Source organism: Cupressus sempervirens, chromosome 4 (assembly GCF_028749045.1).
Source record: "Cupressus sempervirens isolate cs-2001-9-10 chromosome 4, ASM2874904v1, whole genome shotgun sequence".
Taxonomy (NCBI): domain Eukaryota; kingdom Viridiplantae; phylum Streptophyta; class Pinopsida; order Cupressales; family Cupressaceae; genus Cupressus; species Cupressus sempervirens.
In genome coordinates, this window is record NC_143121.1 from 624264239 (window position 1) to 624289403 (window position 25165).

Here is a 25165-nt window from a genome sequence, read left to right on the forward strand (position 1 = left end):
AAGTTCCCCCCAAAATTGACAAGTTGCTTTTGTTTAATGGTGGAGGTAAAATGGGTTACAATCATATAGAAGAATATGGAGGAGATTAAGTTTTGTTCGGTTCAGATTCTTTGAAGGATCAGTTTCAGTTGGGAAGGAAGAAACTGATGAACAGTACTGTAAAATAGGCTAAAAATTAATTCATGATTGTCTTATTTGAATGGGTAATGTTAAAAATAATTAAAATTAAGATTCTGACATATTTTGTTTGAAAGCTTTTGAATTTGATTGTATTGACATTTTATAATTAATATTTGAAATCAAACCTTTTTGATCTGTCATCAGAAAGTAAAAACAAAAAATGATAGAACATAAAATATAACCTAGAATACTGATTAGAAATGTCTAATGTACAGTACCTCCCAAAGCTGTGGATTACTGTTGCTTAAACATAATTTATACAAAGGAAAAGCTCTGTTATTATCCTCTAATCCTAATATAATACATTTAGGAGCCTAACAGAGGAACATATGGAAGAAGAGAATTGAAAGGACAAGGACGAGTGGGAATGAAGCATAAATGAGAGATGGGGACCTCGTCCGGAAGTGAGCGTGGGACCAGGGGCCTACAAAATGCCTGCGAAGTCCAGCCCCTCGGTCGTATGTTGGGTATGCTTTTAAAAATCATGTGGTTGTTATTAAAACACTTTTTGTTGTCCTCTTCCCTTTGCCTGCAAATTTTTTCCTGACACAAGCTTTCCCAAGCATTAATTTGTCCAGTAATGATGAGGAGTTCAAGTGAGTGTGACTGCTGTGATATGTGCTTCTTCAGAGGTTCTCTGAGAAAATGACCGAATGAAGAAACTTCTAATTGATAATGGCGCATGAGTAGTCATATTTGGAGATAGAGATTGACAGAGCCTTGGGAAAGCAGTTTATTGTTTTGTACAATGAGTGCAGAATTCAAGTGAGTAAGGATTGATTGACTTTTATTTTCATAAATGGCTGTTATTTGAAAGGTTCAGTTTCTTTGACAAACATATAGATACTGTTTTGCATATCGCTTTCATGCTGTGGATGTCTGATGCAGTGAGATTAACGAGGTATCGTACAGTCCAACCCTTTCTTCTCTCTCATTTATGATTTTGTCTCGTGTTGGCCCTTGATGGGTTTTTCTTTCTGCGCTCTTTAGACTGCCCCCTTCTCTGCCTCTGCCTAGCCCTGACCTGAATGGGACCAAGGCAGAGGCAGTCGATTGAACTTGGAATTGAGTCATGAGCTGTATTTATACTGAAAGGGTAAATTGCATAGTTGTGAACCCGATATACCCATATGGCTTTAATCTGTGCTGGAGTTCTCTTTTGTGTGCGCTGTGATGTCAACCTTTCCGCGGATAGAATAGAATTGTCAGAATGAGTTCTTGTACCTAATGAAAGATGGTGACAGGTGCTCAGCGTGGGATGGAAGCAAAATGGGGATTGTTGAATGCTTTGCGATTCCTGATAAAACCATCTTCTTGCGTGCAAGATGTGTTTTTAGAACCTGCCCAAATGGTATTGAGGTTTGTACAGGATATGGTCGTGCAATGAACTAGTCTGTTTCTTGACGTGCGTGAAATGGGATCGTGGGAATTTTCTTCTGTTGACATCGTAACCGCAAGACTGTGAGATGAAGCTTCATTTTCTCGGGGAGGCTTGTGCAGAGCTTCAAGGGTAGCACATGGAGATTTGGTTTTTGTAACTTTGTGATAAGTTTGCATACTTGTTTTTCTCATGGATGCACGACTATACATCGCTCTGTTGTCTGCTGATGTCATAATTGACTAACATACAGCTTCATTTCAGGAAAGCTACTCAAATGCATCGAATGCTTTTTAGAGTTAAGGTGCTGAAACATTTCGCAACCTGGTCTGATCCCCATTTTAACGCTATCATTCAGATGTAATAGGTATTCTCGAATTCCATTTCAAAGCAACATTCCAATTCAAGCAACTCGTGTTCGGTTCTGTTTTCAGCGATTTCTATTTGATGAAATACCATATTCCAGTGCAATGGATTTTCCAAAGCAAATATAGAGTTGCCTTCTGTCTAGATGACATGAAGATCACATACGTGATGCTCTTCAAGTTCATGGATTTGTCATAGCCCTAAATTTGATGATCTTGGATTATGCCTAGAAGTCGCTTATAGGTGAACTGAATCAGACTGACAGAAGGTGTCTCCTAGTGCTGCTTCTTTCCTCTCATGTCATGGTGTACGCGGTGTTTTGAAAATTTCACTGTTGACGTGGGGTCTATTTCCATTAATGAAAGTCATCAGCTTTTCACTCCAATAGGTAGAGAGGTCACAGCATGTCCAGATGTGACTTTCTCTTCTTTTGCTTGGATGTTGACTAAAATAAGACCATGACCAAGCTTTTTCTCAGTAGAATCTATTGAAAACTATACCTTGTTCCTACTTTATTTTCTTGATCAAGCATTGACTTTTTCCTTTTTACCCCAAAGATGGATCGAGGAGTAGGATCTGAAATGTCAGACGGAAATTCAAACGCAGTTGATTGCAAAAACCTTGAATAGTAAAGAAGTTTTTAGTTGCCGGCTCATCCTTAGACCGAGCAAGTTCAGATGGTAGGAAGAAATTCAGCTCGGCTGCCTGAAATTGTAGTTGGTTGCTGTTCTTTACAATTGCAAGGTATCTTTATTATTTTGGTGGCTATTATAACTCATTTCTACTGCTGTTAAATGCTATATTTACACTGGCAAGTAGTGGATGCTCTTGACTGGAATGTATTGTTAGTTAACTGCTATAACAATGAACATCTGCTGTGGCTAAATGCTGCTGTTCATTTTTGGCATGGACATGCTAGGGTTGATGGCTGTACGTTGTCTTCTTTCTGACATAAACTTGTGAGTCATCTCATGAGAATGAAGGCTTAAAACATTTCTAGATGTTTGTAAGTGGTCCATGTTTGTGGTTAGCAACCATACATAGACTTGCAAGAACATTTGAGTTTTGGTCCTTTGCAGTTCATGCTTGCAAGTTGCCCCTTTGTGGTAGATGCATGTAAGTGGCCATTTCATAAATGACAGCTTATCCTATTTGTAGGTATGTGCAGTCCTTTCCAGGAGTTGGTTGATGGATTTAAATCTCACTCATTGTTGGAAACTTGGAAGACATCCAGAAATTGTCTCACATGGAATGTAATGGTAATTCCATATTATGTAAGTGAAATGGCAGAGAAATTATGGGACAACAATAATGTTCCACACTAACGTAGCAATCCTATATATTACTATTAGTAAAACATATCAGATATGACAGCTGATTTGCTGAATTGACAAAATACCGAAAGCAGAGAGTTAGGCATTTTAAGGTGGCAACCTGCAGGTACAATAAACCAAAGATATGATTAACATAATTTACTTTCCAAACAAATTCCTATTCCTTATCTATGTAGTCACAATTAGGTAAGGTCATCTCAAAAGCCTAAATTATGACAACCTAATAAATAGGAAAAAAAACCTAAGAAGCATGGTGAAAGTTTATGTGTGCCACTCCATTATTTGACCACACACAGTGATACATGTATGGACAGAGACACTTTTTGTCCTTATCCTTCACAAAAGTTTTGCCCTTAATACGAGTTTTGTGGGGGTGCTTCTGCATGGATTTCTTGTTTTTTTAAGTAGCAACTTTAGTTGGCAGGCTCATCTGTCTGATGAGATTTTTCATGATTGTTGTGTTCCTCCATGATTCTCTGATCTGACATTGCTTCTGGTTCAAGAATGAATTCGCCTTCCTTATCAATCACTAGAAGCTCCATCTGTGCTTGAAACTGATCACAGAGAACCTTCTTTAGGAATGATGTATTGAGGAGTGAGTTGATCCGTGAATAAGGGGATACCCGACTTATATGTGACATTGTTCATCTTGGGAGGTACCATGTGAAGGCCATAGAAGCTGGGTTAGAGTTTTCTGCTGTTATGCTTCGCAAGACAGTTGTTTGTATGGTTGTCACCTTTGGTTGAAGATCCACCCTTTGACTTCAAAGTGTCTCTTCCCTCTGACTTCAAAGTGTCTCTTGCTCCTATGTTTATGTGCTTGGTGTTTCATTCTATTTGAAGCCATAGCCAAATTCTTGTCAAGGATTTGGAGGATGTTAAACTGGTATTGCATGTAGTATTCTATTGTTTAAACTTCTGACAAACCTTGCAGACAATTCTTGTTGAGTTCTGGTGGATGCTAAGAGAGTGCTACGGATTAGCTTTCTATCACTTGAACCTTTGACTCACCCTTCAGATTTGAAGTGTCGGTAACTGGTATACCCATACTGTTCTTTGAATGTTGCTATCTCAGTTGATGTATGGAAAATAGTGTTACATTATTTAAGGTTTGACCTAAGAAATCCATTTGAACCTCTGAACTTACTTATCAAAAGAAAACAACAGATGTAACACCTGTTAATAGTCGTCATCACCTCATCCGATTGAGGATGGTATGAAGCACTATGGGACAAGTTAATCTAAACTTTTTGAACAACTTTGGCCAAAATTTGTCAATGAAGAGTGCTGGCAGTCTAAAATCATGCTTTAGGACAGGCTCCATAAATGTTGTTGCCAGTGTAATAATAAGCATGGATGATATATACCTCAAAAAATGTTAATATTTAGTGAACTTATCAACGACTACTTGAATAATGTCCATCCACTTGGATTTTGGAAGGCTTGTGATGAAGTTAATGGCTACGTCCTCCCATCGTTGGCCAGGAATAACCATTGATTGCAATAGTAGTGGTGATTTTGTTGTCCTGCTCTTGTTACATTGGCAGATAAAATGTTTTGCCTAAAATTTTGGATAACTCTCTTCAGTCCTCCCAAAAATAAATCTTGCCAAGTCTTTTGAGGAACTCTTAGTGGTGTCTTATAGAGGGTGCATGCATTCTTAGAGAATCAAATGTTTCAATTTTAAGATTTTACATGGGTACAAGTGATATTGTTTCCATACGGTCCCTCATTTGTAAGCAAACAATCCTTTGCATTCTTGCCACGACGTAGTTGTTGGACCAGTTGTTCTGTTGAACCCTTGACTTCCATTACCATTCTAAATGTGTTGCTTCAATCTTGTCAAGTTGCATGGTGGAGATTTTTCAACAGAGAGCATTATCATTTTCTAAGTAATGGAAAGACCACTTTTTTCCACATTCTCCTCTTCTTTTTTGAAGTTGATCATGATGGTATAGCCTAACATCATGATAGTGTGCTTATCTTGCACCTCTCAAGATGAATTGTATTCCAAAAATTATCCTATGCTTTCATAATTTGTTTTGACCTTGAAATACTAACTTGTTAAATGTTGCCATTGATTGAGTACATGAAAGACAGTCAACATCTTTATTTTTGTTTGCTGGTATGACCAAATTCTTTCAGTTCAACTTTTTTTCTTTAAAATGTGAGGGGATTACTTGCATGAATATTGCTTTAATGCACACACTTGAATTGTCATACACCATAGTGAATGCCATGTTGAAATCTAGGATAGCTATGCTTGGAGTGGAAATAAGAGCTTCTTCGAGGCACTTGAATTTTTTGGTATTGAACCATGCAAATTGTTTTCTTCTTGAACAAAGTTGTTTAGAGGTTTTAGGATGAAGGCATAGGTGTAGACAATTTTATGGGAATATGAAATATCTTATCAAGCTGAGACTCTTCAGAATGTTTGATACAGACCATCTGACTGCTGCTTTTTTCTTTTGAGAATCGCCTAACTCCATCAGAGGTCATGTAACCCATGATCTTGAATTCTTCTTCACAAAAAGCATGATTGAACTTCTTGCATTATAGTTGGTTGCTTGAGTATTTGCAATACCCTGCACTCGGTTTATAATCTTATATGATTATCCCAAGTTAAAGTTGTAAATTAACTTGTCATTTAAGAAAACTAATTCAATTTTTCTTAGTAGAGTTTTGGAATAGGTCCTATAAGCCATTGTTTAAGGAGCGTTTATGAGACCAAATTGCATGACTACAAATTTATAGCGTGTGGTGTACGGGATTTGAAAGTTTATTTGGGCACATCTTTGTAAAGATGGATATGATTATAATATTATAAATAGTTTGCATCGACTGACATCCCAATTGCTTCCACTTCATGTAGTTATTGGACTTAAAGTGCAAAACTTAGAAAGACAAAAAAGACATGTGATTGCTGTAGCCTGCAAAACCTAGCATTGAATTAATTATTGATTAAAAATGCAATTGCTGTAAACTAGCCTAGATAGTTTGAATGCACTTGTAAAACACAAATGCATATGAATGATAAAACATTTCTAAACCCTAGGAAAAACTTAAAAATGTAAAACAAAGCTGAAACATCATACAAACAGATACCTGAAAGACATAAAAATCTTCAAAATTTTGTTTCCACAAACACTAAAATTGCTACAAGAAGAGCTCAAAAAGAAGATGATTGCTGTGTGAGGGAGAAGGGAATGTTCAAGGACTTAAAAGTACCAAAGTAAAGAAAAGATTGTGTTTTTTCTGAGTGCAGATTGTGTACACGAGTTTGTCCTGTGGACCACCTAGTACTTGTATGGTAGAGTTCTTTTATTTCAAACATCTCCAGATATTGCCTACAAACAAATGGGTGAGGTGTTTGCTTCTGTTTTAATCTGGCACGTACTTGGTCACACAAGTGCTCAATTATTTTTAAAATGATGGCTTTGAGTAATATTGATTATGTTTAATGTATAATATTGGTCGATGTCATGTGGGAAAGTTCTCCAATTTCTCTAATTGCATCAATGCATCCCATACTAATATTCTTGGATCTCAGTCCATTCTCAAGGACTTTTGATGTGTTGGTCTGTTCTTAAGCCTTAACAACTGTAGCCCATCTTAACTAATCTTTTAAATTTTTAAATGTTTTTTTAAACAAATCTGATTAGTGGGCATATCTCTCAAAATTAATAGAGTTTACCATGTTTGCTTGTACTGCTAAAAGAGCTAATTTTATCTATTATTCTTTTTATTCTATTCAGGTTTGTTTTTAATAATGGCCAACTCATTGAATTTCTTCATGGGCTACTTCACTGTCAGCTAATTCTTGTTGAAGCTGCTTAATAGCTTGCTCGTATCTTTCCTCTGTTCAATGTAATCCCTCAGATAATATGCTAAATTGAACGCTCTTCATTTGTAACTCTTTTATATTTAAATTAATGAGATTAAAAGCTTCTTCCTTTGTAAAAACCCCATTTTACAATTATTGACTGTTGTCCTTTAGGCACAGGTTGTTTTAGGGAGTGACTAATGCTTGTCTTAGGGAATTGAAATTGGATTTGCACATGTTTTTTCTTTTTTGGCATCTTCCCGTTTTGCCTGCCTTCCCCATGTCAAACATAGAATAGTCATGCACAATGTATGGCACTGCTTTGATCCCACTTATCTGAATCATGGGAGTATCCATGATACAACACACTACATAATTTGAACTTAGATATTTGCAATTGGAAAAACAGTAGGTAAATACTTCTGTATGAATAATTTTGTAGAGCTGAGTTGTAAACTACTGAAGAACAGAATATTCCACAATAATGTATGCAAACTATTTTGAATTATATTGACTCTCTACATGAGAAGTGTACATAATGTCACAACATGCTATGCATGCACCAAGGGATATTCCATGATACATGTACAGCATCATTAAGATGTGCCTCAGGGTTGAGAGGACTTTTTGAGTTTTGTGTGTTGTATATGTGATGCCATAGGGTACATTGATAAGTCTACCTGTGGATTGATGACCCCCAGAATGTGGGAACAATTAGCAGCAGAATAAATGCCTATTTGTCATTCTCTTCCACACACTAGCATTACTGATGTTTGTATAGATGCATGATGTGTAACGTGAAGAATTTTCAATATCAAAACTGATTTGTATAAGGAGGACAACTCAATTGTTTCAAGAATTCAAAGAAGAACCACTAAACAAGTGTCTCATTTGAAGATTCTAAGTAATTAGTGGATGTTGCAGAACAGTGACAAAACAATCAACTACAACTCCCAATGTATGATTGCCCCTGTTTTTGGACAACAGACATAAAGAAGGTCCATTGGTTGAGTTGATAATTTACTTCTCTATTTACATTAAGCAATAGTTAATGTTGTTGAATATAGTGCTGTGAGGATGGATTTTTTGTCTACTAACTGTTCTATACATTCTTTAGTTGTTGATATCTGGGTTGATGCCTGTAATGTCTTTCCTATCTGGAAAACACGGTAAAGTTGTTCCATGATGATGAGGTATATAACTATTTTGTAGACACTTGTAAGCTGTCCTTGGAGCAGTTGGCACTTGTAAAGCACCCCATTGGGAAAGTTAATCCTTTGTTACCAATGCTTGTGAGATATTCTCCTCTGGTAGTAACTTGCAAGTTAACACATGCAATCCATCCTGATATGTGATAGATAAGTGTTCAACATTGCAATTGACTACAAGTCATCCCCGCCGGACGATACAATATGGAACCTGACCACTACATTGCCCATTCTCCTCCCTCACGGTGATGTTGGGGAAACCTGGGTGGCCTTCAAGGGTCATCTTGATTTGGAATAGACCAGGCAAATAGATTGTAAGTCAAACATCATTTCTCCAACAATGAATACTTAATAAGTTTAGGAACATCCAAAGCCATGACATCTTGGCTTTCACCAAGTTGGTGAGAACAGGATTGAAAGGTTTTGTTGAAACAAGTAACTAGACATTTGAAGATCCTATGAACTATGCATGATTAAAATCCAGATGATGTCAAGGTTTGTATACTGACAGGACTGAAAAGATCAAGCATGGCATATTCAGCACCTCAGGTGCTGAACTTTGTTTGGAATTGTGAGAAGTATATGAAATGGACATGAGAGGTCTCTTTGGTGTCATAATACAATCCCATTGGTCGCTATTGAAAAAAGCTACCCATAACAGTTCTGCCACCTCAGGCATCAAATTTGCACAAGAGAAGCATTCAATTTCCAATATGCGTTCAGCAGTAAACATCTGGTACAGTCAGAATTTTTAAACTTGGGCGATTTAACCTCAACTAAATACTTGTAATATATGTGCAAGGAAAGGGAAGCTTGAAAAACATCCAAGATCCATTCATTTAGACAAGCTTAACTGGAAATAGAATTGGAACCTTTTATAGTCCATGATACCCAGTGATCTGTTTGGGTCAACAGATGGCTTATGGTATATGAGACCTTGTACTGCATGCAGGGGGTGCTGTGCCACAGACAAGCATACATACCCTACTCCCTGCAAGATTTGAATTTGTGACCTCTCATCAAAGAGTGTAAGTCCTCCACCGTTCAACCAGTTCAGGAGTACATAGAAAATGCTTTCCACGCTTCCAGATTATAGGAGCAGAATGTAGTAGGGAAATGAGGAGGAGGGGTTGCTATGTGCAATGGAGGGTGAAGTGCGAAATTCACACACTCCAAGAGGAAGTAACTAGTCCGTTGAAAATGCTGTAAGAATGTTTCGCTTAATAAATGCAACTTTTTAACTATAGAGTTTTTCCCACATTAAGTTTTCTCTAGGGTAAATTTGGTGCTAATAGTCTGTGTATTCAATTAATGCTGATTTCTTGCTACATTTGTCCAATTTTCCTTCACAATAGCCTGAATAATAGACGACAAGGATTATGGATTATTGCCCAGTGAATATACTTCTTAATATATCAGCAATGGTATACCATAAAATGATGTCAACAAATATTCTTGGCAAAGATATATAATTAAGAATTATACCAGGAATATCCAGTTCATTTAGAGATCAATTCTGCACATTCCCCTGCACGGGGCCTGCTTGGAGCTCACAATGATCGAAAATTATTACCCTGAGGGTCACACAAACTGAACTCAAGAACCAAGTTACATTTTGTGACTAGTCTGTGTAAAAGGTTATTAGGAAACTGCCATGTCCAAGAGAGAGTGACAAGAATCTGGTTCAAGAGCGAGAAAATACTTTTGGACATTGCTGTAATAGTCCTTGCCCAACAAAGATAAATTTGGGTTCTCAAGTTTTTACCCCATTGGATTATCTCTGTTTGAATTCGGTGTTTAGAGTGCATATTCACCGATATAAATTCCTGTAAATGTTCATTGAATTTTCTATTTCTATAGCTTTGATTTGAGTTCTTTTGGAGCATGGTTTAGGTAACATAATTCTTAATGTATCACCAGTAGTAGAACAACTTTGGTATTTATTCTTGTCAAAGATCTGCAGGGAAGAACCATACGAGTATATCCAGTGTGATTGTTAATTATATTTTGGTGTCCTTACTCATGGGTCTTACTTGAGGAGTGAGAATTTAAAAACATACATGCTTAATAAAAACTAACTAAACGTTATACTGATGTTCTTAAAATAATACTATACCTAAGAATCAAGATGCATGTTGTATCTGTTTGTATGCTAATACATACAATTGTCTACAGTTAATGTACTTGAAATTGTAGTTGTAATTTTAATTTTTTGTAGTACTAATAAAAAAAATTGAGCACTTATTATCGTCAAAGCTCTGTTGTATAGAATTATACCAGGAATATCCAATGCAACTGCTGATCACTTTTGGTTGACCTCCTGTACAGGCCTCTTGCAATAGAAAACAAATTAAAAACTATATACCTACAAAATAATTCCACTAACTAAACCTAAACAAAAACATTGTCCAGGATTTGAGATACATTTCATGACCTGTTTGTGTGCTTTTAATTTTAATTTTTAATTGATCTATCGTTGAAGTGGTCTGAATTATAAAACTGTAACTCATCAATTTCTATATAATTGTTTTATATTATTTTATTAAACTATCCTCTTTTCTGTCCTACATTTCCTGGGATTTTCAAGGAACTTTTATCCAGCCCCTTTTTGCATCCACTTGTTTGCTGGGTCCCAAAAAATGTACTTGGATTGCAGATCTTACCTTGAAAGGAACTTCCATTTTCTTCCTTGTTTGTGAAGATCTACATAAGAAAATTAATGAACACCATCTGTACTGGTGGGTAGATATTACAGATATTAGTTCATTGTCAATGATATGATGGAATGATATATTATGAGGATGAAATTCAGAAATATCTTAGTAATAGTTCTTGCTTTATCTTAGCTTGATGGATAGTACTTATGGAGACGTATAGTTTTGTTCGTTGCAATTTTTTTTGATATGCCTATAATAAATTGGAATTTGGAAAATGTTTTTTATTTAATTTTTTAAAAATGGAATTCTTTATTTTGAATAACATGTGACATTATTGTCTTTCAGCATGATTCAAATTGTTACTTGTACGCACTAGAAAGTTATGTTATGTTTGTTTGGGGCATGTCACATTTTTTGGCTCTCATTGTCCTATCTAAATTTATGCATACATGACCAAAATGCCACTTGCAGATTTTGGGTAGCAATAATAAACATAAGGTATTCTGTGGGATTTACTCTGGAGTCTGGGCATTATTTTTATTAGACCTGCACTAACTGCCTGGTAGGTAATTTATGATAACATTACCAAAATTTGTAGTACCCATGAAGGAGCATTGGATCCTTTTGAATGTTACACCTGTGTGCTTTTTTATGGTCAGCTGTTGTGTAGCAACTTGAATTGGAAAAAGTGATTTAAGCATGGCAAACTGCGAGGAGGAAATCATAGTAGAAGCTGTAATGTAGATAGAAAATTGTCTATGGAAGCATAAATTTTGGTTTGTAACCTTGTTTAACTCACCATACAATGCCAATCTCAAACTAATACAATCACCAGGCAAATTTGTGGATGACCCTGCAGATTAGCTACTAATTTAATAAGATAATGGAATACATAGGGGAAAACAGAAAGAGAAATTAATTACATTTATTGGAATATGCAATCATCAGCTAGGCTCCAGTAGATGTTGAGAAATATCCTATGTATATGGGCATTGGTGCATGTGGATAGGATGATGCCAATAGTCTAATCCGTATGGTACTGATTGTATTGCTTGTTCATGTGGACTATCTTCCGCCATTTTGTTGGATATGTATGGTGTTAGTTTTATTGTCACGCCCTGTGGCACAAAGGTCACTAGGTGTGGCATGCATATGATGGCATAACATGTCGATGTCAATGCTCCATATCATAGTTCAAAATATCGTTATTGGCAACTTATTGCCAAGGGCTAAAACAAATATTGGGAAAGTATTGGAGATAAATCGGCACATAATCGGGAACTTAAAAATTGCTTAAATTCAATTTGCTTGAGAAATCTCTTCAAATCCCTTCAAATCCACAACAAATCACTCTAAATCACTAAAAACCACATTTTTTCTCCTTCAAACCCCTTTTCCTCTCCCAAACATTAATTTTCAAACAAGCAAATGTGAAATGATTGCTTTTTGGGCCGTCAGTCATTATTGGAGTGCAGCCAATATTTTGGTTAAAAGTCACCGATATTTTGGGGATAAATTCATGTTTTTCCGGCGATAAGTTTGAAACTTATCTGCAATATGTAATCCGTGATAAAGTTACCTATATCTCAATAAGTTTGGGCACTATTTTAATCTATGCTCCATATGTTGCACATGTATGGTCTGACTTGGCCCAAGGCCCAAGCATGCACAACCATATGCAGGGCCATGCTATTCACATGCACAGAGTTATGCCATTGCATGGGTATTATGCATAAGGTGTTGCACATGGATGCATGGATGCTGTCAAATGTGCATTGAATGCTAAGTGTGCTTATGTAAGTGCCAATGAAAGTGGTGCATGAGGCTGTTCCTGGATCACAGACTGCATTTGCTTCTTTTCAAAGCAACGATTGACTCACTATAATATTATAGATTTACTTTTTAATGCTTAGCCTAAATATTCTTCTAGAATTTGAGTTTAGAAACCTTTTGTGTCATTTTTATTTTAAGCAGATAATAATGTTAAATTAATAGATAAGGTGCTATTTAGTGGCAGCCTGAGTAGTAACTGTAATTTCCTTGTCAGCACTATTAGTTAAGGCATGAAAGGCATCCATCATTTTCAAGTGTAATAAATTTTATTTTGTACCGTCTCTAGGGAGGATGTTCAGGCCTTTGATCATAATAGAGTTTTATATGCTTAATGTGTTGAATGTGTCCTTGATTTGTTTCTAGAACCATAACTTGTGACCTCTCTTGTCTGTACATATCAATTTAAGCTGCACTGTAATGTTTATAGCTTATGTCTATCAGGGTAACAAGTATAAATTAAAGTCCCACCTTTATTTACTTTTCCACTTTTCATGTAGAAGCAAGTAATAAACTGTGGAACAAATCATTTAGATTGACTGATTGACTGCAATGCTCCATGTATGTGGTATTCTTTTTTCAGTTCCAGTGTTAAGCTGAGCTGTGTGCCATACCGACCATCCAGGGAATTAGCCTTGAGCATTTTTCCATCTAATCATACAGGTGTAGTATGTAACCTTCTTTATGCAAATAATAATTCCATTAACGGGAATGGTGTTTTCAATTGCACACGGTAGTCTGTGAATAAATTTGTGATTGATCTGAAGATCTCTTTACCTTATTATCATCATTCAGGAGAAGGTTCATTGGCCCATGCCAATTTCCCCGTTCCAGGGATTCTAAAATTGGAACACATTGCTGGAATGCATTTATCTGGTTACTGACATGATGAGAACAGTATATTTTATCCACCTCTAGTCTGAATTATTTATAAGATATCAGGTAGAATTTCAGTATTAGAACGAGGTCTTCATCAGACACAAAGACGGAGAAAACTTAGTGATAACATTAAAATCAGAACAATGGGCTGTTGTACATATAAAGATGTCTTGGCAATCAACTTTGGGTTTGGATAAGTTGCAACAACAAACTCATGTGGTACAGCAGAATCAGGAGTACAAAGTTGAAATCCCAGTGACAGAGTCTTCCTTGTCTACTGGGTGTCAAACAAAGGATGAGTGTTTACAGGAACCAACTTCTTTCTACCCTAAATGTTCAGCAGGGTACTTGAAAGAATGTCGAGAAAGTACTAGTCAAAATAGTATTGAAAATGTATTCCCTGGTCACAGTAATTACATGATAGTTTCTGATCCCTACAACTTCTTTGGTTCTCCTGATTCACAGCCTTTAGCAGCTAGCAAGTTTCATGCAGAATTGGTGCATGAAACTCCTCCTTTAGCTGGAAACACTAAGTCTGGAGATTCTCTCGTACCTTTTAGTTTCAACAGCTGTGTGAATTCATCAAGATTAGGAAGCTGGGATTCTGGAGGTCCTCAGTTAGGGATCATGAATAATAATGGTTTGGTGAACTTACCTTTATCTGTAAGTATTACTACTAGTGTTCCAGCTGCAGACTTGTTGGCTGCTCCAAGCAGACAGTCAAATACATTTGGATCTAATAGCAGAGAGGAAAGCATGGGTACATATTTTTCAGAGTCAAGTATCCAAACAGACACCATGCAGACCCTCTATCTAATGAACCCAGGGGTTGCAGGTTATACTGATTCAGTTGCTTCTGGGAACATGGCACTCCTTAATCATATGCCAGGAAATGTATTAACTACTCATAATTTTGTTGGGAATGGGCAACCACAGCAACATTTCATTGAAATGAATGCCCCCTCTGTTTCCCGTTCCCAGCACTCTTCTTTGGGGGCTGTAGAAAATTCTGCAGCAGAACATAGCGTCTCTTCAAGTTTACTCACGTCAGCACTTGGAGCCCATAATTACAATTCCTGGCATGGTAGAGGAAATGAAATGACTTTCCAACAGACAACAGATGCAGGATCCAGCAATCAGTCCCTCTGTGGACAATTGAACAGTTCTGCTAAGCTTGCTAATCCATCAGTTACTGAGATTTCTCAACTAGGGATGAGGCATCCACCCATGTCATCAATTGAAGAGCAACAAACAGAGATACTTACCAGAGGACTGCATTTGCAGTTAGACCAGTCATCAACTGTCACTGGCCAGAGACAGGAGCTTTCTCTCAGGCTTTCTCCTCAGCATCCCTCAACTGTCCAGGTACCTTCTTTTCAAAATCATCACACTGAGCTGGATATAAACTGCCCAGGCATTACTCAAGCAGCTTCAGAAGACAACATGTATGGAATTGATAGTGCCAATCGAAATGGGATGATGGGAACTGGGTTTTCAAATTCTCTTCATAGTCCTCGCTCTGACAAACGAATGCATTCCAGTTTACATATGGTAGCTGAGTTCCCAAATGTTCTTAGGGGCTGCAAATATCTTAAAGCAGCACAGGAATTACTTGATGAAGTTGTAAGTCTTGGCAAGTTTGGGAAATATGACTATGCTAAGCATCATAAATCATATTCTGCATGTGGTAGCAGGAAAGATAAAGAAAATGCTTCCTCAGAAGAAGGTGCAAAGGATGGAGTAGTTGACACCAGAAATAGACATAGAGTGTCATCTGAAGAAGCCAATTACGCTCATAACACTGAGCTTACACCAGCAGAAAGACAAGAGCTTCAAATAAAGAAGGCAAAACTTGTTGCCATGCTGGACGAGGTGCGCACTTTTTATGGCTTGATGATATCCTTTCATGTTTAAATATGATTGTCTGTAGAACACAAATGTGCATGTTAGTCTGTGACTTTCTGGAAGAAAAGCAAAATGCCCTTGAAAATTGGCCATGGGTTGCACTACATTTTGCATGTACTTCAATGAAGATAGAAGACATTATGCAAAATCATTTTTTGAATAACCATTTTGACATCTCAAGTTTGTTGCACAGCATAGATGAAAGTTACTGCATATGGTGGGTTTGAAATCCTCCTGATATTTAATGTTTTTTTCTATATACTGAGAAAACATCACTAAGTGGTATTTGCTATTAAAATAAATCCAAAAATTAAATTATTATTAAAAATTGAGTGTCAAATGTGAAAATGTATTTATGATAATCTTAATATACATTTTTATCAATTGTACCTTGGCAAAATTACCAACCTTGCTGACAAATCATAAATTTGGAGAATATCTAAGAGCTTTAAATTATTCATTAGCATGTCAATGATAAGGGTTTTTTTTGTGAAACGATTTGTAATTACTATCTTTTGTTATTTTTAGATTCATAATACACTGCATTTAATGAGTGGACTATTTTATTCCTTCATTTAGGGTCCACCATATTAGAAGTTGTGTTAAAGTTATTACCTTGGTATAGGTAGTTATGTAATATTTAAGTGTGTCCTTGTATTTTTCCTATTGGCTACAATTATCTTGTTGGATGTTGATAACATAAAATGTACAACTACCCAAAATCAAAACAAACCTTACAAAAAGTAGTAGATGGCAACCCAATTAGTATATTGGTTGAAATGCTTCCGTAGGAATTATAGCTAGTAACCTTCACACGGTGAAACAGATTTATAAATTCTAAAGAAGAAATGATGCATCTCTATAATAAACAAGATGGATGTATCACAATGGGTATCTGTTATCAAATTGCATCTAGATATTGCATTAGTTTTGAAACAAAAATGAACATTCTTCTACATTTAGGCAACAACTCCAATTGGAATGATAAAACTTATTATATGATCATTAGAAAAAGATGGCTTCTGCGAGTGCCCCAAAAAAAGTCAAAATATAATCAGGCATTCTCTAATTGGGAAAAAAATGTTATGATTATAAACTCTTGATGGCAGGACATCATAAGATTTTTGTTGAACCCAATGATAGGCTGTTGGAGAAAATCCTATTAGTGTAACTTGAATCTCAATGCATAATCAGGAAATAAATTGTACCACATGAAAGTGCGTGCTCAGATTCAACAATAATACACCTATCTAGAAATGACAAAGAAGTGGTTAAAAATTCTAAATGTTTTCATGAAGTTTGGGCATGTTGATGTTATGTTGTAGCCTTGGTTGGGGTTGATGTGGATGAGGAAACAATGATTGGAATGCATGGACGAATTCTGTGAGTTCCAATTATGAAAATTAACTACATGTGAGTTCCAATTATGAAAATTAACTACATGTTGCGTGATTATGGAAAATAACCTACGATACCAATGCGCCTAGAAAAGCAGCGAAGGTGGAAGCGGATGCTGGGGGAGGTGGAAGTGGGCACGGAAACCCTGTGGATGCCTCCCAGATGTGTCGTGGCTATGAACGTGTTTTGCTGTGGCTTCCAACTCATCTTTTAAACTAACCATAATTATTTTCATAGATATAGTTTGACGTGATCGGGCTAACACTTAAACAGGCAGTAAGCCCTGTGGATGCCTCCTGGATGTGTTGTGGCTCTATGAACATGTTTTTCTGTGGCTTCCAACTCATCTTTTAAACAAAGCGTAATTTATTTTCATAGAAATAGTTTGATGTGATTGGGCTAACACTTAAACAGGCAGCACAAACAAAATTTAAATATGCTGCCAATAAAATTTATTGTTTTATGAGGCCCAATAAAAACAAAGCCTTGCAGGTACCAGACATAATATGAGACAATAGCACTCAAGGCCTCTCACACGTTCGCAAGTCATCTTAAGATGATTGTGCGAGATACAAATTGTGTTTCAACAACCTAACATGGCATAAAAAAATACACATCATATATCAATTATAGTTTTAAAAAAAAAAGCTAAAAAATTTAAAAATAAATTTGAGTTACCTTCAACAACTCAAACATGGAGAAGGTCTTGAATATGGCTTGTGACATATGATGATAGTTGCAAACATTTGAATCTCTTTGACCTCCACGTTAATTTGTTTAATCCTTTCAGTTTTTTTGACAATCTTTTGCATGATTAAATTAAGTCGACTGCACATGGTGTTTAAAAAATGTGATAATATGTGGCCTTCAGATATAGACCTAGCTGCCCTACAATTTTTAGCATTGTCCATTATGACTTGGACAACATTTGTAGGCCTCACTATCTCAATGGATTCTTTGAGGATATTGACAATGACACTTGCACTTTCACTAACTCTCATAATCCACGCCTTCAAGAACATCACCCCTTTATGAGACATTGCTATAACATTTACCGATGGCCTATTTTTTCAATCTACCCATCCATCAGATTTTATGGAAATACCTGGTTTTGGTCATGTATCTTAATGATGTTGCTGAAGATTTCTCCATCTCCAATAAGGTGGTTTACACCTTTTCATACCTGGGACTAATCTAATCACAAGGTGTATTGCTAATGGTATTGACCATCTCCTGCCAACAAAATGATCTAATAATGTTGAAAGGAAGTTCACTGCCACAAATGCAACACGTAATGCTCTGATCTGCAACCTCTCTGATCTCATTTCTGAAGGCCCTATCAAATGGGCCTCTTTTTTTGTAACGTTCTCTAGTTTAGGAGGTGGTAACATTGGTAAGAAGGATGTGGGCCAGCTGACTTTCCTAAGCCACTAGAAAGCCTCTTTGAGTTTGTCTTGGTAAGAGGATGAGCAGTCTTTGATTTGTTGCTTCTCATATCAGCTTCCTCTTGCACTTCAATATATTGCAGGATTGGACCTTTTGGCAGCCCTTTCTTATATGGTCCCTGAAAAGCTCTCATTCCATGTCCAAGGATGAACTTTCACTTGATAGTATGAGCTTGTATAATCTATGTTGCAATGGTTACACCACCAAAGAGAACTCCCACTTTTAGACATTTTCTTAATCATTGTTTTTTAATGCCAAAGTGGTGAACCTGCATCAATTTTAAAAGGGCTCTCTTTATTTTGGCCTTGGGCAACTCAACTAGAACTTCCACTTCTAGCTGTTATGCATGAATAATGAACCTAAAGTGGAAAACTCAAAAAGCTATCGAAAATAATTTGACATTATAACCCCTTAATATGTTTACAAAGTTTTAAAAAAATTCAAAACTTCTTAACTTAAAAAAAATATTGAAAAAATCATTGAAAACCTGGGAAAATGAAGATTCGCTTGCCTTAATGGCTAAATCTTACTTATCCAACAATTCCTAAGAATTTGGTGCATGTCTCATTCCCTCGAAGCCTTCATCTTCAAAAGAACAATGCAGCAACCTTCAAAATAAACTCCAGTAAAAAAAGGTGAAAAATGCAAGTTTTGTGATGCTTTAGATGAATGGAATGAGCTAATTTGAGCAAATAGATGAATTTACAGTCAAAATTAGGGATTTTAGGGGCATTTCATTGCTTTAAAAATCTGTTTCTAAGTTAGTCATGCTTGTTTCCGGGCTTCCACTACTGTGGGTACACTTGTGTTTGTCTTGGATGTGGGTTGAGCACATGGTTCCTTGTGAGCCCGGCTGGGCCAAAGCCATAGGCCAGTAGGACCCAGAGGGAACACGTCTGCCCTAGCCACACCGAGGATGAACCCAAGGGCAAATCCAAACTGTACTGGGATTCATACTGCACCCAAAGCTGATTCTGAGGTAACTTTTGGTGGTAGATAGAACCCAGTATTGTACACTTGCCTCCTTGACTTAGGATATGGACAAGGGAAATACCCTTTGCACTAAAACAACACAACTTCTAGGTTTCTTCTAAAAGATGCAACTTATTAATTGTTGGAACTATCATGTGATACTGTTGGCCTCATATTGTGACTGCTCCTCCTTAAGTCAAGGCATACAAGGCAAGCAAAGAGAATATGTTTTAATCCTTTCATGATGAATATGAATCCATGAATGATACTGAAGGAACGTGAATGGTTATTTTAATGCAGTGTTACCCGTGGATGCTTTTCCAACATAATTTGACCCTTCTTGGAAACAAGGATGTTCCAAACACTCGGAAACTTCTGGAAACCCGTCCCTTGGCTGCCCATAAAATTAATGCTTGAATTTTGATAATGTGTTTGACTTCCACTCTCACGTGAACTCTCAATCTAAATTATTTAACACAAACATTATTTGTTAAGATTCTATAATGTATATAAGCATGCTTTATCCATGTTTTTATGTGAATATTTAAAATTTCCCTATTTATTCTATGTTTTCCCTTTTTTTTTATAGTTGTACCCACTGCCGTCCCCTATTCTGGGATAAATAATTTTTCTTGGAAACCCATTTCCCTGTCTCCCCATTCCAAAACCTTGGGGTTACATAATTTTAATTCAATAAAGTAAGAAAATGGATATAATTTTAATTCAATGAAGTAAGAAAATGGATATAGCGAATTTCCTCATTACTTAATTAGGTGTATGGCCATAAGAATGTGGGTGATAATTTTAAGTGTATGTGATCTTGTTATAAGGAAGTTTGTTTGTATGTTTGGAGTTATAAAAGAATTCAATCACCTTACAATTATTGTTTTTGTCTATTTTAAACTGCCTGTTTCTTCGTATGATTGAGAGCAATGTGTAGAACACAATTATTCCACTGAGAGGGGTGGGTGGGGGTGAATCAGCAGAAGATATAAATTTCTAATTCTGAATCAATTTAAAAATTTGATAATGATAAGCATAACAACTGCAATGAAAGGAGAGCAAATCACACAAAGAAGCTTCAACACCTGATGTATGTGAAAAACCCAGGATGGGAAAAACCACAGTGAGAAATACTGCTAGGATGTACTGTCCTAAACCTCAGGGATAAAATTGTTTACAACAATTTAGGGGCACCGACCCTTAGGAATCACAAAATTGAAAAATTCCTTCCTAGAGAGCACCAACTTTTTCAGACTGAGCATCGACTCAGCATCTTTGAGTCACCAACGTAGAGGATTTACAATTTTATTTGAATTTACAACTTTCTTTTTACAAAATTCCTCAGTGCATAAAGTGTAATGCCCCCATTCTGAAATGGGATTCAATCATAAATAATAAGAAAATTAAAATGTAAAAATATTATTATAATCTAGTTTAGTGTAATGAAAGATCAAGGGTCATGTAGTGAAGAGTTGTGACTCCCTCAACATATGATATACAAGGGAGAAATTTTTATTTGAAAGTTGACTTGGATGGAGCAAAATTGGCAAATGAAATATGGAATAATTTGGTTGGAATTGGAGGAAAAACTTAGAAATTATCCCGGATTAGAAATAAAGAATGATAATTAAGATTAGTTAAGAAGCAATTAAAAAAGTGGAAGAGACACGACTCCTGGGAAGATATATTAAGAAGTTGTAGAGTGCATTTGAGGGGAGCAAGAGTTTATATTAGATTTGCATTTGCAGATTTGTAAATTGGAAAATGGAGGGAAGTAGAAGTGGGATCCTGAAGGACAGACATGGAGAAGAGGTGTGATTCTTCCTCATAGAATATATTAAAGGGAAGAAGGATCAAACGGAAAGGAGCAAAGGAAGTATAGGAGATCTAGAGCAGATTTAGAGCAGATGTATAAGGAGGGACATGAAATAAGAATTGAGAAGGAAAGAAAAAAACTGATATGTAGATCTAGAAGAGGATCTGCAGATCTTGAATGAAATATGTGAAGATTTGAAAAGTAGAAAAGACAGATTTGAGAAGTGAGAGATAACTGAAGATTAAATAAGGAGCAAAAGGGGCAGCAGTTGTTGTCAAACAAATGTATCTTTTCATAACTGAAGGGTGTGACCCTTGCATATAAGGGCATTAGCAAATGAAAGGGTGTGATTCCCTACACTCCAAGGAGATATACAAGAGAAGAACTTCATTGAAGAAGGGTATAGAAAAGGAGACAAGAAAGTCAAGTAAAGAAGACAGATTGTAAGTATCTGCATCAACCGATACAAAGAGAACAATTACATACAAACCAAAGGAAGATCATTGTGAGCAAATGCAATTTTGGATCAGACCTGTAACAGACCAGATCTAGGACCACTATGTTGATCAGAAGGAAGAAGAATATCAAACGGAAATAAGCAAGAAGAATATCAAAATACAGGGAAAGTAAGCAGATTTGGCATTACTGATTATAAGACAGCAGATTCAAACATTTATTGTGGTCTTTTGTATGAGTTTGTTATTCATGGCCAGATAAGTACTATTTATACCTGCACTGATGCATCATTTTTATGACTTCTTAGCATAGTCAAATAGATATTATCTATATCTGCTCATTACTGATTAGGATATTCTGTTGATAACTGATTATCTGTATAAGGCAGCAGATTCAAACATTTACTGTGGTCTTTGGTATGAGTTCCTTATACATGACCACATAAGTACCATTTATACCCGCACAAGACTGACTGATGATGCATCATTTTGATGACTGCTTAGCATAGTCAAATAGATATTATCTGTATCTGCTTAGTACTGATTAGGATATTCTGTTGATAACTGATTATCGCATATACAAAATACATGCATGATGTTCAACACTTTGTGTATTGATTGATTCTTAAGGTTATCCAGGTAGGGAATGGTGATGGGATCACATTCTAAGCACGCCGCCTCATGGTATATGACTGGGGAGTCCATGGTGTCAAAGGGTACTGCCTTTGGGCTTAGGAAGGATGGACTTTTTGGGCACCCCTTTGTGAATACTCCTCATGAACTCTATCATGGAAAACAAATGCATAAGAATTGGAAGCAAGATAGGAGTGGCAAGATGGAGGAATATGGTGATAGGACAACACACTAGGTACATCACCTTGTATGCATGGCATGGGCCACATGAAGAGTGATGACATATCCTCTCTTAGGCTTAGGATAGTTGATCTCTATGGCACCTCATCGAGTCATTCTACCTTATCACTTCAATCGTTGTGTCACCTTAACATTAGCAATTTATTGATTTGATGTACATTTGATGGGGACACAACCCAACAACCAGAATAGACACAATAGAAAGGGGAATTATATTAACTGAGAAAATATGCCAGTACAAACAGTGCAGAGAAAATAAACTTCAAAACATGCCCTGCGGGCTTACAATAGCATAAATCTGGAGAATATTTCTCCTTTTAGTACCTCCTCTCAAGCTCCAATCCGAACTGCCTTTTACAATGCCAGAAATCTCCTTAAATAGACCCCGGAGGGTTAAGGACTAGGAGTACATTCTAGAAAGTGCTAGTAGACATCCACCGACAAAATAGAAGGTTCCGGAAGCTGCGTTAGAAGTCGGTGCAATTCTAGAAGAATCCAGAAACGGTAGCCGAACTTCCGGGAGGCATAACTTTTGAACCGTAACTCCGATTGACGAACCGTTTACATTTTCAGAAAGCTCTCGAAGCGCTCTATAGCCCTATGGACAAGCTTCGCTCGTCCCCCATTTTTCGACCCTTTTCGAGGTCATTTAATGCCCCAAACCTGACTTTGAAGCATTCTTAGGGGGTCTCCAAAACTCGAAAAACTGCAATAACTTTCAAACCGTGGGGCCTTTTGACCTGATTCTTTTTCTGGAATGCTCTAAATCTCGATTACATTCATCTGGCCAAGTCACACCTTCTAGGTCACCAAAATGATGGTCAAATTGCATGCTCCTATTTTTTCGGGATTTTTAAATGCACTGATAGTTGAACTATGAGAGTTGGAACCTTTATTTGAGCCAAATGGGTATCCAAAAATGCAAAGACATAAAATAGAAACTAAGTCTAAGTACATTTTTTTGGGTGACACAGGATTGCCCTTATACCTCTGGATGCTCCTGCATCAGACACCCAGGGTAGATTGAAAAGTGACCCTGTCACTTTATGGATGGTAGAGGAAATCCCAAATGGGAAACCTCAGCTGCTGAAATCGAAGTTGAGTCTTCGATCGGTCGTCCTTTCCATTTGACCAAATACTCTTCATACTGCCTGTTTCTGGTACTCCTACCCACACGATGATCTAGAATGTCTTCTATCTCCTCCTTCTTAGAAGCAGGAATTGGACATGGCTCTAAAACCAGCTCCTCATCAGTACCATCATCATGATACTCTGTCAAATCTGCAATGTTGAAAATGGGAGAAATGTGAATACCATCTGGCAGCTCAGCCTCATATGCATTTCTTGAGTTATGTTTCTTCAAAATTTTGCAGGGACCAAATTTCTTCATTTTCAGCTTGTTGTAAGTACCAACTGGAAATCTTTCTTTTCGTAAGTGCACCATGACAAGATCCCCTACTCGGAATTCCTTATGTCTTCTCCTTGCATCAGCCCTAGCTTTATACTCTTGATTCATCTTGATAATGTGTGCTTGAACCTCCTCATGTAGACGCTTGATGTGTTCAGCAAATTCCTCAGCTTCACCACTTGTTCTCTCCCCTTGTTCTATCTTCCTCAATTCTGGTGCAGTCCTTGGGCTATTCCCATATACAATTTGAAATGGTGATTTTCCAGTACTCCTATTTACAGAGTTATTATAAGCAAACTCTGCCTGTGGTAGAATCAAATCCCATCCCTTGGGCTTATCCCCAACTAAACATCCCAGCAAATTGCCCAAACTTCTATTTACCACTTCAGTTTGGCCATCAGTCTGTGGGTGATGCATGGAACTGAATTTCAAGTCTGTTCTCAACTTCTTCCACAATGTCCTCCAGAAATACCCCACAAATTTAGTATCTCGGTCAGAAACTATACTTCTTGGAAGACCATGTAGTCTTACCACCTCTTTGAAAAACAAGTCTGCAATATGGACAGCATCATGAGTTTTGTGGCATGGAATGAAATGTACCATTTTGGAGAACCTATCAACCACCACGAATACTGAGTCATTACCCCTTTGGGTCCTTGGCAATCCAAGAACAAAATCCATACTTATGTCCTCCCATGGCCTTGATGGAACAAGCAATGGCTGATATAGGCCAGTATTTTGACTAAACCCCTTGGCCACTTGACAAACCTGGCAACTCTGTACAAACTTCTTCACATCCTGTGTAATTTGAGGCCAAAAATAATGTTCTCTAAGAATGGCAATGGTCTTATCCCGACCAAAATGTCCTGCCATCCCTCCACTGTGTTTCTCCTTAATCAGGTTTTCCCTCATGGAACTCCTTGGAATGCACAATTGACTACCTTTGAACAACATGCCATCCTGAATCAAATAGTCTAACCACTTGGTTCTATCTACAGCAACAGGTTCTTTACAAGCTTTCCATGCTTCAGCAAAATCAGGATCCTCGGGGTACAAATTCTTGAGTTCATCAAACCCAACTACTTCAACCTGCATTGTTGTAAGCAACAACTGTCTCCTACTTAATGCATCTGCAACCCTGTTAGATTTTCCACTTCTATGCTTTAACACAAATGTATAACTCTGCAAGAATTCTACCCACTTCATATGCCTCTGATTCAATTTACCTTGGCTA

General features: G+C 36.9%; 1 protein-coding gene and 1 long non-coding RNA gene across 5 annotated transcripts in view; both read left to right on the forward strand.

Moving 5' to 3' along the window:
* Positions 1-512: 512 nt before the first annotated feature.
* The window catches only part of LOC149562774 (uncharacterized), a 48164-nt gene continuing 23511 nt past the window's right edge, over positions 513-25165 (forward strand). The window contains exons 1-4 of one of the 4 annotated variants that reach the window (XM_089826189.1): positions 1153-1690; positions 1823-1925; positions 13360-13439; positions 13572-15527. In XM_089826189.1, coding sequence (XP_089682315.1) covers positions 13821-15527 — 1707 coding nt within the window. In that variant the 5' untranslated portion in view covers positions 1153-1690; positions 1823-1925; positions 13360-13439; positions 13572-13820. Of the gene's footprint in view, positions 946-1152; positions 1691-1787; positions 1926-2030; positions 2669-13359; positions 13440-13571; positions 15528-25165 lie in introns of those variants that run through there. The other 3 variants (XM_089826187.1, XM_089826188.1, XM_089826190.1) reach the window with 3 other exon arrangements.
* LOC149562775 (uncharacterized) lies at positions 960-1861 on the forward strand. Its single transcript, XR_016363982.1, has 2 exons — positions 960-1081; positions 1425-1861. It is a non-coding gene; the product is annotated as an uncharacterized LOC149562775 (long non-coding RNA).